The 18,649-nt window shown below is 38.4% G+C and overlaps 2 protein-coding genes across 2 annotated transcripts in view; both read right to left on the bottom strand.

The window, feature by feature from the left end:
- The window catches only part of LOC139718498 (low-density lipoprotein receptor-related protein 2-like), a 57,725-nt gene extending 51,475 nt beyond the window's left edge, over nt 1-6,250 (bottom strand). The window contains exon 1 of the mRNA XM_071629971.1: nt 6,040-6,250. Within this exon, the coding sequence (XP_071486072.1) occupies nt 6,040-6,250 (211 nt within the window). The remainder of the gene's footprint in view (nt 1-6,039) is intronic.
- Nucleotides 6,251-16,825: 10,575 nt separating this feature from the next.
- LOC139718496 (toll-like receptor 8) lies at nt 16,826-18,397 on the bottom strand. Its single transcript, XM_071629970.1, has one exon. It carries the CDS (start codon nt 18,395-18,397, stop codon nt 16,826-16,828), a length of 1,572 nt encoding a protein of 523 aa, XP_071486071.1.
- Nucleotides 18,398-18,649: the final 252 nt, after the last annotated feature.

Genomic DNA, 18,649 nt, shown 5'->3' with positions numbered 1-18,649 from the left:
CAAAACAATACAAGTTTCATTGTGACAACATAAATTCCACATTCAAATGAAAAAAGAAAGAATTTCGAGTATAAAAAAGGGTAAAAAAAGGGTAAATAGAAAAGAACAAACACAACAAACATAATCAACACAAAACACATAAAAAAAGAAGGGAACATGGCACCCAACCCCATGTCCAGTGAACCTTATACCTACTTACACTACCGACACACACACACACACACACACACACACACGCACACACACATACATTTACACACTTTTTGAATGATATTGTATTGTTATTTCGTTTGACGTCACAATCGTTTTCACAATAAAGCGAATACAAACATTCAACCAAATCAACGTAATCAAACTGAAAAAAAACCTTCTGCCTCATCGTACAAGTTAAACAAGAAAAGACAGCATGACATGAAAGCGTTCTTAATCATGCAAAACAGGCAAATGATAGGATAGCATGACATGACAGCATGTAGTCATGGTAGTAAACTAATATCTCATTTTTTTGATAAATCGTACTTGAATAATTGATCAAACGAAATCCTTATTTTCTTTTACATCAAAATCATAACCCATGTCCCTAAATCCACCCTATTAAACCGACAACCCCCACCGCCTCCATGCATAACTCACTCTATTGCCTAAACCCCATCCCTGTCCACACCTGTCACACACACACACACACGCACACACATACACATTATACACAAAACCCTAGACACACATATCCAAAACAATCATACGCAAACATATGCATAATATCTACATTTCTGTAATATCCTTTACTCCGTATATCCCTTACATATACATAAACACACACACACACACACACACACACACACACACACACACATACCGAAACACACACATGCACAAAAGCATACCACACCTACAATGGAAAACGCTCTATTCCTCATCTCGTGTTTCCCTTCCCCATTCTGTCCACACTCCTGACTCGAGAGAAAGAGAGAGAGAGAAAAAAAAAATCAGTACTAACCTCTTGAGGACGAGTCCCGAGTATACTCGGGCAAGTGTATGTCTATGGGAAATGCGTGTTGTAGCAAAATCAGTCCGTCCTCAACCCTCAAAGGGTTAAAGTCTCCCTGATGCAACAGTTGAATGAGCAAGTCTCTCATAAGCACACCCACACACCCACATACAAAGCATCCCACAACCATGTTTATAGTGCACAGCGATCCTCTACACGCCACACTAGCACTCATTTTTTTTTAACTTATCCTTTATGGACGCTTGAACGCCATGACATTGAGCGAAATACTAACGCAATTCATATTCACTTTCAATTTCAATTCTAATTTCAATTTATTTCTAAAACTTGTTTTATCAAGAATACAACGTAAAAATGAAAATACAAAAATAACACAGATGTTTAAGAGAATAAGATTTTCTGAGGAAAATAAATTGTTACAGCCATACGCAATAACTCATTCATTAGATTAAAACACAATAAACAAGCTACAAACAGGCAAACAAACAAACAAACAAACAAACAGTGCAATGTTACCGACCCTGCCGTCATGGGCGTATCCCTTCTATTGTACACAAAAAGTTCTTGTCATGATTTCCCCTACCCCTCGGGGAAAATATCATAGGATGAAGCACCTCTTCCTTCTCGCATATCCTCTGTGGTCGATCACAAGCTGTGAGGCTGGGGCCACGCATCCACCGACGTGGTTCAATTCGACACGTTTAAAATTGTCGTGACCCGGGCTATTTACTAACCATCCAATAATCAAACAAAATAGGAAAGCACCTACATCAATGTTATCTAATGATACCTTGCACATGTTTCCAAAAAAAAAAAATCGTAACAGTGGGGGCGCTGTGGCATAATGGATAAGATTCCCGACTCCCGATTGGAGGACCCGAGTTCAAATCCCGCCCAGTGCTTACGTCCTTGGACAAGATACTCTTACCTACCATGTTCCTCTCGACCCACGTGTATAAATGGGTACCTGGTAACGCATAGGTTAATAATGATGGCAGGGCCCTCTGGTAGAGCAGTGGCAACACTAAAGAGGCTACCATGGGTGATTAAGACCTTCATTATCATTATTACTACTACTTACGTTACGGTAAAACATCATTGTGCTGTGCTTTTATAAAAACTAGTTTTGAATTACATAATAACCGGGATGGTTCCCTCATTTCAATACAATAAACATCATCTAAGCATAACAAAAAACCTTTATAAGAATTACTCGCAATATACATTAACACATGACAGTCAACATGCTACCAATAGCATCAGTAATCACTAGAAACATTTACACACTGTACAATGAATCACACGACGTCACAGACTATGATGGCATAACTTATTATTAACAGTCTAAGACATAGTATGATATACCTGAAGGTTCATGTTTTGTTTTGGAACACAGCCAAGTCATAAACTATTTACAAAGAGCCTTCGCATTATAAGTTCCTTTATACATATACAAATGCATATACATGATGTATATGTATATATTATATATATATATATATATATATATATATATATAACGAAGAATCAAGAAATAAACCAGTAATGCATTATTTCGCCAATATATAAGAAAGAATGAGTTTATTGAGTTGCTCAATAAACTCATTCTTTCTTATATATTGGCGAAATAATGCATTACTGGTTTATTTCTTGATTCTTCGTTATATTGGAGCCAATACGTGAATTCGCAACATGTTTGTACATATTTATATATATATATATATGTATATATATATATATATATATATATATATATATAATGTATTTACTAGGTGTTACAAAAGCATTTCCCACTTTTGATCCTTATTAGTTCAAAAACTATATATTAGATAACACTGTCATTGGTATGAGCTATAGCTGAATAGCGTACAATTTTGTTGGAGGTAATTTAAAAATGATAGCATAAATCAGTTTCATTAAATTCAAGATTCATTTTGAAGTTAGGTTTCAGATTTTGCTCTATTTCAAACCCTCTGTACAAAATTGAACATTACACAAGAACCAATGTGTGTATGTGAGTGTGTGCTTACAATGACCCTGAACAATAGACATGAATACCACGAATACCACCTTTTCAGAGCTCTGCCGACAAGGCTTCGGGTCTCTCGCTCCAAGGCACATGAATGCTTTGCTTTATTTACAATTCATGATGGATTGCCCTGGGCACTGCTAGTCTGGATTCATGGTAAAGGGTAAAATGCATGCGCATGACAAAAATAAGCATACGTTTTCACCTGCTTGCATACACTACATTTCAGGATGAATAAAGACTAGCTGGGACAGTGGAATTTTTATGAATGTGTAATAGAGCATTTCAATCCGGTCCATTGTTCAGGACCATTGTCAGGATGTTAACGACAAACTGGCGTACACACCAATTGACCCCTGTACAAAATAACATTACAATTTTGTACAGAGGGTTGAAAATAGACCAAATCTGAAACCAAGCTTCAAAATAATTCTTGAATTTAATGAAACTGATTTATGCTATCATTTTTAAATTACCTCTAACAAAATTGTACACTATTCAGCTATTGCTCATATCAATGTCACTGTTATCTGATGTTTAATTTTTGAACTATTAAGGATCAAAAGTGGGAAATGTTTTTTTTTAACACCTAGTATATATATGAAAATATGAAAATTTGGAATTTTGATAAATACCAATTGACAATTGATGTACTTCGCTATCGCATCATTCTTTCTATTACTATATTACTGCAAATACGCGGATCAAATAAAAATACATGTATTATATTTATATGTACATACTTATATATAGGCCTGTATATAGATAATATGTGTGTGTGTTTGCTTACAAATTTTTTTTTGAATAATCGCAAAATTCAATCTTAAAACAAGATTTGACTTTGTCTTTCATCTACACCCTGAACACAGCATAATATTACAGCTGATACATCATTGAAGCGGAAGGTGGCAGTTCAGAGTGAACCATCTACTGCGAAACTGAAAGGATTATGTATTCAAATTTTCTCTCAAGCACCTGGTCACAAGTTTCACATGTCACAAGCTCCATACACTTCAATTTCGTATTACATGCATTAATTGTAGAAAATGGAAGAATGATTATTATCTTCAGCAAGGTTTCTGGATATCATGAACAAACGTTGTCCGAAAAGTAGACGTGAAATTCAACATTTAAGTGAACCAATTCATTACAGAATTTCAAAATACATTCTTTCAAACCCCTTTGACATCTGTATCACTCCTAAATGCAGTTAAAACGCTGAATAATTGAATATTAACCCAAAGTGTAATACATTTTTACCCTAACTGTAATATCGACCCATAAATGTAATGTTTTTCAACCCTAAATGAAACATCGATCCCCGATGTAATATAGACCCTAAATGTAATACATTTTAATCCTAAATGATTACCAACCCTAAACGTTATAAACTTTAAGCTTAAATGCAACATCAAAACTAAATGTAGGAAATGTCAAAATTAGATGCACTGTAACCCCTACATGTAATTCAATAAACCCTTAATGTTATTTCAGCATGTAAACCCTGCATCAAACCTGAAAGTAATATCGATCTTAAATTTATATTTTTTTTTTCACTGATTGTTAATGTAAGAACTGGAGACAACCATAATGTGATACAAGGGTGCACGTTACCTAGCGTGAATGTAATATCAATCCTTAATAAGATGCATTTTGACGCTAAATGTAATGTCGACCCTAAATGACATAAATAATGTTTATGCAGTTTAATCCTAAATACTGACTATATTGCACTCTAGACCCATATGTTAACAACTGGAGGCAAACGTAAATACAATGCAGGTTTGTTCTAAATGTAACATCCATTATAGTCTATACCTAGATAATCATCAATGTCAGTTTAAAGGCAAGGACAATTCATTCGATTTATATTAACACTTTTGGCTCTCCGTACTACCACTTGAATCATTGTGTGAATAACCCATCGTGGCTCTTTCTGGATAAAGTCAGGGTTACTTCAGTCTGCCCATCATAAAAAAAATGTTGAATTCGAAATAACGTTTCAAATTTCTACCATTTTTGTTAATATTGCCTCTTTTCTAATATCATTTGAATTTAGATTTGACAGAAGGTTCTTCATTTTCTCCATTATTTTATACTTTTTTTCATCTTTAGGGGCTGCAAAGACATTTTAGAGATGAACGGGTAAATTTCCATATTAATCTGTGTTTCCTATTGCGTTGGCTTTGTCTTTTGTTTTAATTGTTGTATGATAGAGCACATACGCATAAATGAGAAACTGTCCATTTTTGCAATTTTTACTTTTGTGCCTTGAAAGAGAAAACCGGATGTGTTCACTCATGCGTAAAATTTCCACTTTATTGACCTGCCAGGTTGATAGCCAATCAAACTGCCTTTAACATGGTATATAAAACATTAACATTTAGCCTAATATTCTATGAGACATATGGGCTCGGAAAAGTGTTTACTTTTTTTTTTGGCTGAGTGTATTTAGGGTCGATACTACATTTAGGGTTGATAGTACATTCTTAAGGACAACATGTGTTACATTTAGGGTTAAAGGATATGACCTTTCTGGTCGATATCACATTGAGCATCTTCGTTATACAGGGGTGATAAAGAGTCTTGGTTCGTTCACTTTCTTCGAAAAAAATTAAAGTGACATCATAATATTTCGGTTGACTTTACAAAAATCTAGAGGGTAGATTTACTTCCATTCCATTTCAGTTCCATGCCATTCGGAAGCATAGTGGCATGTTGAATACCAAAGAGTATTCCCTTTCAGTAAGATTGTATTCATTGGAATTGTTTTTTTTTTTTTTTTTTTTTTTTAGTTCCATGGACAATTATATGGGTAACGTTAGGTTTAGAATGACTGTTTTTTTAACACACTTCATGAAATGATCCCAGAAACACTCCTCCTGTTGGATGTCTGAAGACCAGCGAAGAAAAGGACGGTTGACGCCTAAAAGCAGACGAATTATGTATGGCAATCTGTCGTCTGCTATGTTCTCTAAGAACACCAATAATATTGCATCACGCTGTGAATGATTCATGTGCTGAAGGGCCAACCTCAATTTCGTCATGTACCAAGGACTGTCGATAGCTGCATAACTGATTACAAACACTGATTTGTAGCTATTTTCGATGACATCCGCCACGGCATCTAACCGCAAGAGCCCTGCTCTGAGATCATCGTCACCCACGCAGAGGACAGCTTCGGGATAATTCTCGCGGACTACCGGAACCATTCTGTCAATGACCCATTCTTCGTCGTCATCGTGGAAAACGATGTTGATATCGTAGTGATATTCATCATCGTCGATTATTTCTCTATACCCAATAATGCACAGTTTCAACAGAAAAAGTTTGTGTTTAATCCACCATCGGTTGTAATAGATTATGATCCCGGTGAAAACTATTGCAACGCCAGATATAGCGATGCAAGCGTAAAGAAGTACGCGAGGACGGCAAACAAGAATCGGTTGGAAATCAAGAAAACTGTGACCAACGAGTTCGGCCGGTGAGTTATCAGAACAATATGTGTCACTTAAGAACACTTTGTCGTAATTCTCGTGCACCCAGATACGGAGCCATTCATTCTGACAATAACACGAGAGAGAATTGTGAGACAAGTCAAGGGAAGTAATGCTCTCGCGAATTGGAGAAATGACCTGTTCGGGAATGATACCTATTCTTGTCCTCGTCAAATCAAGTTTATAGAGGTTAGTGGTATTTTTGAATAACATAGGGGGTAACCTTGAAAGCTGGTTACGACCCAAGTATAGAGAACCCAGTCTGGGTGTATTTTCGAATATCAAATTTGGGAGTTCCTCAAAGTAGTTGTCGTCAAGACTCAGAGTGTCGAGGTACCGCAAAGATCGGAAGAGTTCTGTTGGCAATGTAACCAACCCAACGTCTTGCAAATACAACCGACGTAACTGACTCAGTCCATCAAATCCCCAGGATGGAATTTCGTCTTTGAGATTGGTTCCAGTGAGATCCAACGTTTGTAAACTACGCATATCCCGGAAGACCGAAACATTTTTCTTGGTGTCCCACAAGTCAGACGGGTGCAACTGATTTCTAGCCAAGAATAGTTCTTCAAGGTTTGATAGTCCAGAGAAGGATCGAAGAGGATCAAGACCGTTTATGTTTGAGTCGCTGACATCAAGGACGGTTAGGGCTGGCAAATTGTGGAACACATTGACATTGAAAGCATCGATTAAGTTGTTGAATTGTAGAAGAATATATTCAAGTAGTTCCAGGCCAGAAAATGCTTCGGAATCAATATGTCGTATACTATTAAACGACAAATCCAGATAGAAGAGATCCGGAAGAGAAGCAAAAGCTCTTGGTGGAATCTCTACGAGGTTATTATTGCTGATAAAAACTGTGCGGAGGTGAGGTATCACCTTGCCAATTGTCTGTGGCGTCATTAATCTTGAAATTCCGCATGAAGCAACATACAAAGTCTTAGCAGATGTCATGTTTGTAAAGGCCACAAAGGATATCGTCTCTAGTTGATTCTTGTTCAGCGATAGAACTTCTACACTTGTTAAATATGAAAACACATTGTCTGGAAGGTGGGAAATGTTACTCGCGCTTAGGTACAAATCAGTTACCTGCGATCCCTGGAGCGGGGCAAAGACGGACTGGGTAACGTCTCCAAGCTTGGTCCCACCGAGTCCGATAAAAGTTAGACGAGATGAATTCCTCACACCCTCAAAGAGCTCTCTGGCGCCAGTTTGGGATAATGGATTTCCGAGAAGTTGCAATCCCTCAATGTGTACTCCTTGAAAGCTTGCGCTGTGCACTTGACGCACAATGTTATTACTGAAATCTATTAATTTGACTGAATTTGCGCTCCCTAGATTCTCCAGGTCGCCCTCGTCAATCACCTGGATTTCATTATCAGCGAGTGCCACATTTGTCAAGTTGCATGCACTAGAAAAAAGAATCTTTAATTTAGCTGATGAAATGGTATTGTTGCTTAAATCGATAAACTGAATATAGTTTTGTCTTCTCAGGTCCAGCGAAGGAATCGATCGAAAGCGATTGCTGTTCAAAAAGAGGTCGGTCAGGTAAAGATTTTGATGAAAGAGTTGACTGGGAATGCGCGTTAAATTATTTCCTATGAGATTGATGGTTTGTAGTCGGGGAAGGCCTACGAAAGCCCCTACGTCGATCAAACGGATCCTGTTGTATCGAAGTGACAGAAACTCCAGTTCGGGAAGTCGACCAAAAGAGCCATTAAGAATCTGGTCCAGTAGGTTGTAGGAGAGAGACAGACGTCGGGTATCAAGAGGGATATCAGTTGGGATCTTAGTCAAACCTCGACGGGAGCAATTGACGCTAGAAGACTTCACTAGGTACTGGCAAGGCGCCGGAAGTGATGCGATGTCTTGGTCAAAGGTCAGAGATGTGGATGGTGCAGGTAGCAAAAATAATTGCACGAGGAATCCTGTCATGCCTGGGAGCACCACCAGAGTGAGAGAAGTTTTGGTAGAATTCGAAAATGTCATCATCATCCTCATCTCGTGCCGAATCATGGCCTGATTGGAAGACGCCTGTTGCAATATACTGTCAAGAGATAAAAGACATTACCTTGACGTAAAGTAACAGGGGACCCGGGGTGTAGCGCTCATACGAGTAACACATGTTCATCTTCCACGCATCTTGCAAACTATTACCGATTAGAAGAACACATAGGGGGGCATTCGTGTAAATATATATTCTATCATCCTAGTGATGTTAAAATTGGGCCATAATTGTTTCCCCTCCCCCACACAAGGTTCCAGGGGACTATCCATAAATCTGCCATGAACAAACCTGAAAGTACAGTCACTAATCTACTAGCCTTATACTCATAACTTAGCTCAATCACTTCTGTCTCTAGAGAAGATTTTGTATAAACTGTCTAATTTAGAGGCTTTGCCTCTCCCCACCACCATTTTTGTTGGTTTGTTTGAAGGCCTAAGGCAAACAGCCTTCCTAGTTCACCATTGAGATACAGTCAGTAATGGACAATTGTAACCTACTGTGTGGTGAATTGTTGTTTACTCAGTGTGCTGACAGCTCCTCATAAATGTATACATTTCACTGAGAAATATGAAAATGAATTGAAATTGAAATCGAACTTGAAATGTGTGATTCAGGGAATCTACTCTCATATACGTGGAAACACAATATAATGCATCTGAAAGTCTGCATCCCAAATCCTGAAGACTGAATGTAGAATGTTGTTAAGAATGTATGTACCAGGTTTAAAGTGAAACTAAAGGTCCCTGCTGTGAAGTTTCCTTCAGTTAAATTCCCTTCTTCTTCCATAACACTGAAGGCTTACCAAGTGCAATGGGTTATAGACTCTTAATTAATTCCTTCTTTTCTCACAAGCAACACTCTTGCATGTTCACGTTTGCGTCATATATTTTGATGGATTAGAAATATCTAGCCTACATGTAGTTTGATAAGTCTTATAACTGGTTTGAGCTGAGAATCCCTCCATAAAAATATAACCCCTATTCAAAATCTCTATCTGTCGACTAATATATTGTGGTGTAGGATCAACACCGTTACAGTTCGCAATTCCGAAGTCTCGTTATTCTGAAGGTTCATTAATCTGTAAATGATAAAAAGGTTCGTTATTCTGGTATGCTAGTGCAAAAACGAAGTAAGGTTCGTAATTCTGAAGGTTCGTTAGTGACCTCAGCATGTGCCCGATTCTAGGAGATTTGTTCCGTCCCGATCGTTGCATTTTACCTTTGCCTGTGACATTATCATGGCACAGAGTGCTGGTTTGTACATAATGGTATTCGTCAATGACAACTATTCCAGCATTAACACGGTCATGTCTACATGTCAACCTCTGGTATTTTGATGAATAGGAACATATTTTTTCCCTCCACCTCCATTGTGATTGACCTTGAAGCTCCATAAATAGACACATGAATAGATATTGCTTACCAGTGAGTCGAAAGCCACCGAGGCAGAGCTCTGAACGTGACGCTGAAAGAGTATTACCACCAACTCCTCCAACGAACAAAGTTTGCTGTTTCTACAGAATTCCTGGTGATTTACCTTGAACACTAAAACATCGCGGAAAAGTTACAACGTGTATAATGTTCATTGCTTTCTTGGTGAAGCAATACACTGCAGGGTACTATGCAGAAGATAAAAATAAGAGTTGAGGAGTGCCTACGGGAACCACTGGGGACGAGAACGAAGGGTTAGTTCACATCTACCTCCAGTCTTTTGCGAACTTGGACTGTCAGACCACGAGATGGCGCCATTCGACCATGGCCTTGATGTCTGATTTCATTTCATTTGACATGACTCGAATTTACTTCTCATATTTCAAAACAAAATACAATACATACCACTCTACAAAACAAGATTGAAATCAACGAAATAGAATTCGAAACATAGAAAATGAAATGTGAAATAAAATGATATATGTCCAAATAAATGGCACAACGCTATTTCAAATAAATGATGGATCTAAAGCGTTATGTCCACAACGAAAAGGATTATCCATAAAAAAAAAGATATTCAGTGTTTGGTGATTTGACACTAAACAAGAAGGAGAAGAATGAACAAGATAAGCAGATACAGTGTGAACTCTTCTTCAATAAGCACGTCTTCAAATTCACGTTTAAGAAAAAGCTTCCTGATTGTAAATACATTTACCGGTATATGTATCAGCGCACTTGATACGTAAGCATGACTACGACCGACCATGACCTGGCATATAAATTGCCCATCTGCAACTGGTAAAAGATAAGAAGAAAAAGCATACCACGTGTGCTTAACTGCAATCCAGGTGATGATTTGTGTGAACAAATGGGCAAATCTTTTCTGAAAACAGTCATGGGCGGTGAGTATCGATTCGAAGCAATGTTATAGATGGAAGAGCCTGTCTATACAGCCTTTAAGAGCTTGATTATGATGTGTTAACTTGGGTACACATTATTCGGTGTTTATTTTATTTCGCTTGATTTTTACTCTGACGACTTTTGTTTTCGATCAGTATCTTGTTTCAGGGTGATATCTTTCATTGGAGCAGTTAACTACACATACTGAGCTCTCTTAGAAAGCAGATAATTTTTGGGCGTAACTGAGACTTGAAAAGGAAAAAGAACCAGGTGCAAATAAATGGCTGAATAAGACGACTGTATAGTTCCGCATTTAGATAAAATACAACTCATGACTATACATGAAGTGATCTATGTCGAGGATCCGTTGTTTATTATTGACTGAAAGCATCTGTTACAAACTCCGGAATAAAAGTCCCACATTGGATGCCTTCTTTCGATGAACACAGTTTCCTTATAATTATACTGAACAATAGACGCATCCATTTAATAAGGTGCACAATGTTCATTGCTTTTAAAAGGGACACACTTCTTAATCGCCCATCATTATTGAAAAAATAAATGGTTGTGAAAACACAACTATATTCAAAGTCATAAAGTGTTGTATCAGTTAGCTAAAATCCCCCTATCCCCATCCCCTTTACAAGCCACACAAGCACAATCAACCTGTTTGTGGGAGCTACAGCATTTCTAGTCAAGTCTCATAAACCCCCTTTCTCTGATTTCAATTCAATTCAATTCAAAGTTTATTTCATTTTTCGACAAAACATATAAGTTACACTTCTTTTGACAACAGAGAATAAGGTAAACAGAACCTTATGTATCGAAAAGAATGTAAAACAATTGAGGAGGATCTTATAGTAATTATACATTATAGTAAAAAAACCTAGAAGTGATCGAAATAAAGTACATGTATAACTTTGCTTTAAGTGCGAAAAATGGAGAGACCCACTAAAAAGACAGAGCTTGTAGAATGTGGGTCCCTCTAGAATAATAACATCAATGGAAAGATTAATTGAAGCATCATAAATACAAAAGGAGAAAAAATAAAAGAGCAAGAAGTCTGGAAGCCCACTGAGAAATAGATTCACAGATAAATACACTTACTATCATAGACGTGAACAACATAGGACAAGACTAGACAACAAAACAACTGGTGGAGAAAAGGCTGTACGGGACAAAACGGGATGGACAAGACTAACAGACGCGAACAAACATGAAACAAGACTAGACAACAAGACAACTACTGAAGAAAAGGCTGTACGGGACAAAACGGAATGGAAATGATTAACAAATAGAAGACAAAATAGCAAACGAAAATGCACAACATATAGACAGCGATCTTCGACAGAAGCGTGTCAAGAGAAACAGATGATAGTTGTGGAGGAAAAAAAAGTGATATTGTAGCGTCTGAAAGGAGAAGAGCAAGGAAATGGAGGGACGTGAGAACAGGAATAAGACAGACATTGATGTCTTTGACTCTTTTGGCCTACGACACAGTCTGGCATCGAGGACTTACCCTCAAGCTCCATCAAGCACTACAAGACAGACAGATGGTCCAAGCCATCACAAACATCACTTCAGACCGCTGCTTCAAAGTAATCAATGACGGCGCATCCAGCAGAACAAGAACGGCGTCCCCCAAGGCTCGGTTCTTGCACCAGCACTCTTCAACCTGTACACAGCAGATATCCCCCACATCAGCAGCTCTAAATACGCCTACGCTGATGACCTGGCTATTCTCTCCACATCAAACTCCTTTGAAGAAGCTGAACACACCCTCACCCAAGATATGCAGTCTCTGCAGACTTTTATACTACCACCAATGGCGGCTAAAACTTAATGCACAGAAGACCATCTCTTCTGTGTTCCACCTGAACAGCAAGGAAGCAGACTGCCAACTCCATGTCAAACTTCAAGGAACCGATCTTCCATTCTGTGCTACTCCAACTTACCTCGGAGTGAAACTCGACCGCTCACTCACCTTCCGTCACCATGCACTGAATGTAGCTGGGAAAGCATCTGCCAGAGTGTGCCTTCTACGCAGACTATGCGGCCATGACTGGGGAGCTGATTTTACCACCCTCCGCTCCACGCCCTCGCCCTTGTCTACGCTCCAGCGGAATACTGTGTCTCTGCCTGGGGGCGTAGCTGCCATACCAAGAGAGTGGACACCCAACTCAACTCTGCTCTCCGCACCATCACAGGCTGCCTGAAACCAACCCCCACCCACCAGCTCCCTGTGCTAGCAGGCATTCCACCCCATCACCTCAGAAGAGAAGCCGCTACAAGACAGGCAGCACTGAAGGCTGACACGGAAGAACACCATCCCCTCCATGGTTCAAAGGATACAATACAAAGTACCCATCCTTACCTAGAAAGTCAAGCACGGTCTAGTCCCTGGATACGTCTCTGAACTATTAGTTCCCAGAAATCCATCCCGTGTCCTACGATCCTCCCGCTCAATCCATCTCCAACTTAGCCCTGGAACAATACCAAGTACCCGTTACAGCAGCCGTGCTTTGGCCGTCGCCGCTCCCCCTTCACATCAGATCTTCACCAGCGCTAGATACGTTTAAGACCCCCCTGAAGACACATTTAATGAAGTCAGTATAAATTGAAATTAGTATGATTTTATGTTTTCGTATGTTACGTTTTCTCCTTTGATTTTTTTATGTGTATCTGATTTTGCTAATTTTAGCACTTGATTACAGCTAAAGTATATTGAGTAATGTAAATCATTGCAGAGTTTGTAGTTATGTTAGATAATGTAAGATCGTGTTTCCGTATAATTATGATCCATGTATAAGGCGCTTAGAAACTTTGTATTGAGCACGGGAAAATGTTGGCTATTTTAGTATTATCATTTTAAGCCTTTTGATATCCTGCTTAATTACTATCCTATGAAATTGGCATATGGTGACTGATATATTTTCCTTCAAGTTGGCAAACATTTGGAGTTTTGCATTGTTTTGTGTGCAGATTTCATGAACAAATGAGCTCCGTTTGGAATGTGGGAAACCAGATAGAATTTCGATTTGACAATTGAATGAGGTCAAGATTATAACTTCTGTAGTAAAACCTTGATGGGTTAAACATAAAAAGGAAACAGTTTAATTCATCGAACCAGCCAACGTGCCATAGCATGGCAGGATGCAAAAGAGGTCACATAAGGGAATTCTTCTCCTTCGCAAACAAATCAGTCGGTTTATCGTGTTCCTCGCTGTTTTTCACGGAACAAGCTATATGGGTAGCGTTACATCTAGCTTTAGTGTTATCTTAACGCACTTCAAAAATTGATTCCAGAAATACTCCTCCTGTTGGAAGTCGGGAAACCAGCGAAGGAAAGGACGGTTGACGCCTAACAAAAGGCGCACTATGTATGGCAACCTGTCATTTGCTATATTCTCTAGGAACACCAATAATATTGCGTCACGCTGCGACTGATTCATGTGCTGTAGGGCCAACCTAAGTTTCGTCATGTACCAAGGACTGTTGATAGCTGCATAACTGAATACAAACACTGATCTGTAACTGTTGTCAATGACATCCGCGACAGCATCGAGCCGCAAGAGCCCTGCTCTGAGATCGTCGTCACCCACGCAGAGGACAACTTCGGGATAATTCTCGCGGACTATACGGGAACCATTCGGTCAATGACCCATTTTTCGTCGTCATCGTGGAAAACGATGGAAATGTTTTTTTTATAACACCTGGTATATATATATATATATATACATATATGAACATATGAAAATGTGGAATTTTAACAAATGCCAATTGACAATTGATGCACTTCGCTATCGTATCATTCTTTCTACTACTATTACTGCACATACGCGGATCAAATAAAAATACATGTATTATATGTACATACTTATATATAGGCCTGTATATACATTATGTGTGTGTGTGTTTGCTTACAAAATTTTGTTTTGAATAATCGCAAAATTCAATCTTAAAACAAGATTTGACTTTGTCTTTCATCTACACCCTGAACACAGCATAATATTACAGCTGATACATCATTAAAGCGGAAGATGGCAGTTCACAGTGAACCATCTGCTGCGAAACTGAAAGGATTATGTATTCAAATTTTCTCTCAAGCACCTGGTCACAAGTTTCACATGTCACAAGCTCCATACACTTCAATTTCGTATTACATGCATTAATTGTAGAAAATGGAAGAATGATTATTATCTTCAGCAAGGTTTCTGGATATCATGAACAAACGTTGTCCGAAAAGTAGACGTGAAATTCAACATTTAAGTGAACCAATTCATTACAGAATTTCAAAATACATTCTTTCAAACCCCTTTGACATCTGTATCACTCCTAAATGCAGTTAAAACGCTGAATAATTGAATATTAACCGAAAGTTTAATACATTTTTACCCTAACTGTAATATCGACCCATAAATGTAATGTTTTTCAACCTTAAATGAAACATCGATCCCCGATGTAATATAGACCCTAAATGTAATACATTTTAATCCTACATGATTACCAACCCTAAACGTTATAAACTTTAAGCTTAAATGCAACATCAAAACTAAATGTAGGAAATGTCAAAATTAGATGCACTGTAACCCCTACATGTAATTCAATAAACCCTTAATGTTATTTCAGCATGTAAACCCTGCATCAAACCTGAAAGTAATATCGATTTTAAATTCATACATTTTTTTTCATTGATTGTTAATGTAAGAACTGGAGACAACCATAATGTGATACAAGGGTGCACGTTACCTAGCGTGAATGTAATATCAATCCTTAATAAGATGCATTTTAACGCTAAATGTAATGTCGACCCTAAATGACATAAATAATGTTTATGCAGTTTAATCCTAAATACTGACTATATTGCACTCTAGACCCATATGTTAACAACTGGAGGCAAACGTAAATACAATGCAGGTTTGTTCTAAATGTAACATCCATTATAGTCTATACCTAGATAATCATCAATGTCAGTTTAAAGGCGAGGACAATTCATTCGATTTATATTAACACTTTTGGCTCTCCGTACTACCACTTGAATCATTGTGTGAATAACCCATCGTGGCTCTTTCTGGATAAAGTCAGGGTTACTTCAGTCTGCCCATCATAAAAAAAATGTTGAATTCGAAATAACGTTTCAAATTTCTACCATTTTTGTTAATATTGCCTCTTTTCTAATATCATTTGAATTTAGATTTGACAGGAGGTTCTTCATTTTCTCCATTATTTTATACTTTTTTTCATCTTTAGGGGCTGCAAAGACATTTTAGAGATGAACGGGTGAATTTCCATATTAATCTGTGTTTCCTATTGCGTTGGCTTTGTCTTTTGTTCTAATTGTTGTATGATAGAGCACATACGCATAAATGAGAAACTGTCCATTTTTGCAATTTTTACTTTTGTGCCTTGAAAGAGAAAACCGGATGTGTTCACTCATGCGTAAAATTTCCACTTTATTGACCTGCCAGGTTGATAGCCAATCAAACTGCCTTTAACATGGTATATAAAACATTAACATTTAGCCTAATATTCTATGAGACATATGGGCTCGGAAAAGTGTTTACTTTTTTTTTTTGGCTGAGTGTATTTAGGGTCGATACTACATTTAGGGTTGATAGTACATTCTTAAGGACAACATGTGTTACATTTAGGGTTAAAGGATATGACCTTTCTGGTCGATATCACATTGAGCATCTTCATTATACAGGGGTGATAAAGAGTCTTGGTTCGTTCACTTTCTTCGAAAAAATTAAAGTGACATCATAATATTTCGGTTGACTTTACAAAAATCTAGAGGGTTTACTTCCATTCCATTTCAGTTCCATGCCATTCGGAAGCATAGTGGCATGTTGAATACCAAAGAGTATTCCCTTTCAGTAAGATTGTATTCATTGGAATTGTTTGTTTTTTTTTTTTTTAGTTCCATGGACAATTATATGGGTAACGTTAGGTTTAGAATGACTGTTTTTTAACACACTTCATGAAATGATCCCAGAAACACTCCTCCTGTTGGATGTCTGAAGACCAGCGAAGAAAAGGACGGTTGACGCCTAAAAGCAGACGAATTATGTATGGCAATCTGTCGTCTGCTATGTTCTCTAAGAACACCAATAATATTGCATCACGCTGTGAATGATTCATGTGCTGAAGGGCCAACCTCAATTTCGTCACGTACCAAGGACTGTCGATAGCTGCATAACTGATTACAAACACTGATTTGTAGCTATTTTCGATGACATCCGCCACGGCATCTAACCGCAAGAGCCCTGCTCTGAGATCATCGTCACCCACGCAGAGGACAGCTTCGGGATAATTCTCGCGGACTACCGGAACCATTCTGTCAATGACCCATTCTTCGTCGTCATCGTGGAAAACGATGTTGATATCGTAGTGATATTCATCATCGTCGATTATTTCTCTATACCCAATAATGCACAGTTTCAATAGGAAAAGCTTGTATTTAATCCACCATCGGTTGTAATAGATTATGATCCCGGTGAAAACTATTGCAACGCCAGATATAGCGATGCAAGCGTAAAGAAGTACGCGAGGACGGCAAACAAGAATTGGTTGGAAATCAAGAAAACTGTGTCCAACGAGTTCGGCCGGTGAGTTATCAGAACAATTTGTGTCACTTAGGAACACTTTGTCGTAATTCTCGTGCACCCAGATACGGAGCCATTCATTCTGACAATAACACGAGAGAGAATTGTGAGACAAGTCAAGGGAAGTAATGCTCTCGCGAATTGGAGAAATGACCTGTTCGGGAATGATACCTATTCTTGTTCTCGTCAAATCAAGTTTATAGAGGTTAGTGGTATTTTTGAATAACATAGGGGGTAACCTTGAAAGCTGGTTACGACCCAAGTATAGAGAACCCAGTCTGGGTGTATTTTCGAATATCAAATTTGGGAGTTCCTCAAAGTAGTTGTCGTCAAGACTCAGAGTGTCGAGGTACCGCAAAGATCGGAAGAGTTCTGTTGGCAACGTAACCAACCCAACGTCTTGCAAATACAACCGACGTAACTGACTCAGTCCATCAAATCCCCAGGAAGGAATTTCGTCTTTGAGATTGGTTCCAGTGAGATCCAACGTTTGTAAACTACGCATATCCCGGAAGACCGAAACATTTTTCTTGGTGTCCCACAAGTCAGACGGGTGCAACTGATTTCTAGCCAAGAATAGTTCTTCAAGGTTTGATAGTCCAGAGAAGGATCGAAGAGGATCAAGACCGTTTATGTTTGAGTCGCTGACATCAAGGACGGTTAGGGCTGGCAAATTGTGGAACACATTGACATTGAAAGCATCGATTAAGTTGTTGAATTGTAGAAGAATATATTCAAGTAGTTCCAGGCCAGAAAATGCTTCGGAATCAATATGTCGTATACTATTAAACGACAAATCCAGATAGAAGAGATCCGGAAGAGAAGCAAAAGCTCTTGGTGGAATCTCTACGAGGTTATTATTGCTGATAAAAACTGTGCGGAGGTGAGGTATCACCTTGCCAATTGTCTGTGGCGTCATTAATCTTGAAATTCCGCATGAAGCAACATACAAAGTCTTAGCAGATGTCATGTTTGTAAAGGCCACAAAGGATATCGTCTCTAGTTGATTCTTGTTCAGCGATAGAACTTCTACACTTTTTAAATATGAAAACACATTGTCTGGAAGGTGGGAAATGTTACTCGCGCTTAGGTACAAATCAGTTACCTGCGATCCCTGGAGCGGGGCAAAGACGGACTGGGTAACGTCTCCAAGCTTGGTCCCACCGAGTCC

The sequence above is a fragment of the Diadema antillarum genome, unplaced genomic scaffold (genome assembly GCF_040938485.1).
Source record: "Diadema antillarum isolate AM-2024a unplaced genomic scaffold, OU_Dant_1.0 scf00000095, whole genome shotgun sequence".
In the NCBI taxonomy this organism is placed as follows: domain Eukaryota; kingdom Metazoa; phylum Echinodermata; class Echinoidea; order Diadematoida; family Diadematidae; genus Diadema; species Diadema antillarum.
The sequence above is the reverse complement of the archived record's forward strand: the minus strand, read 5'-3'. Positions and strand labels throughout refer to the sequence as shown.

Bases quoted from the DNA above. Each gene is read 5' to 3' on its own strand.
- LOC139718496 (XM_071629970.1), bottom strand. From the start codon at position 18,397: ATGACGCCACAGACAATTGGCAAGGTGATACCTCACCTCCGCACAGTT.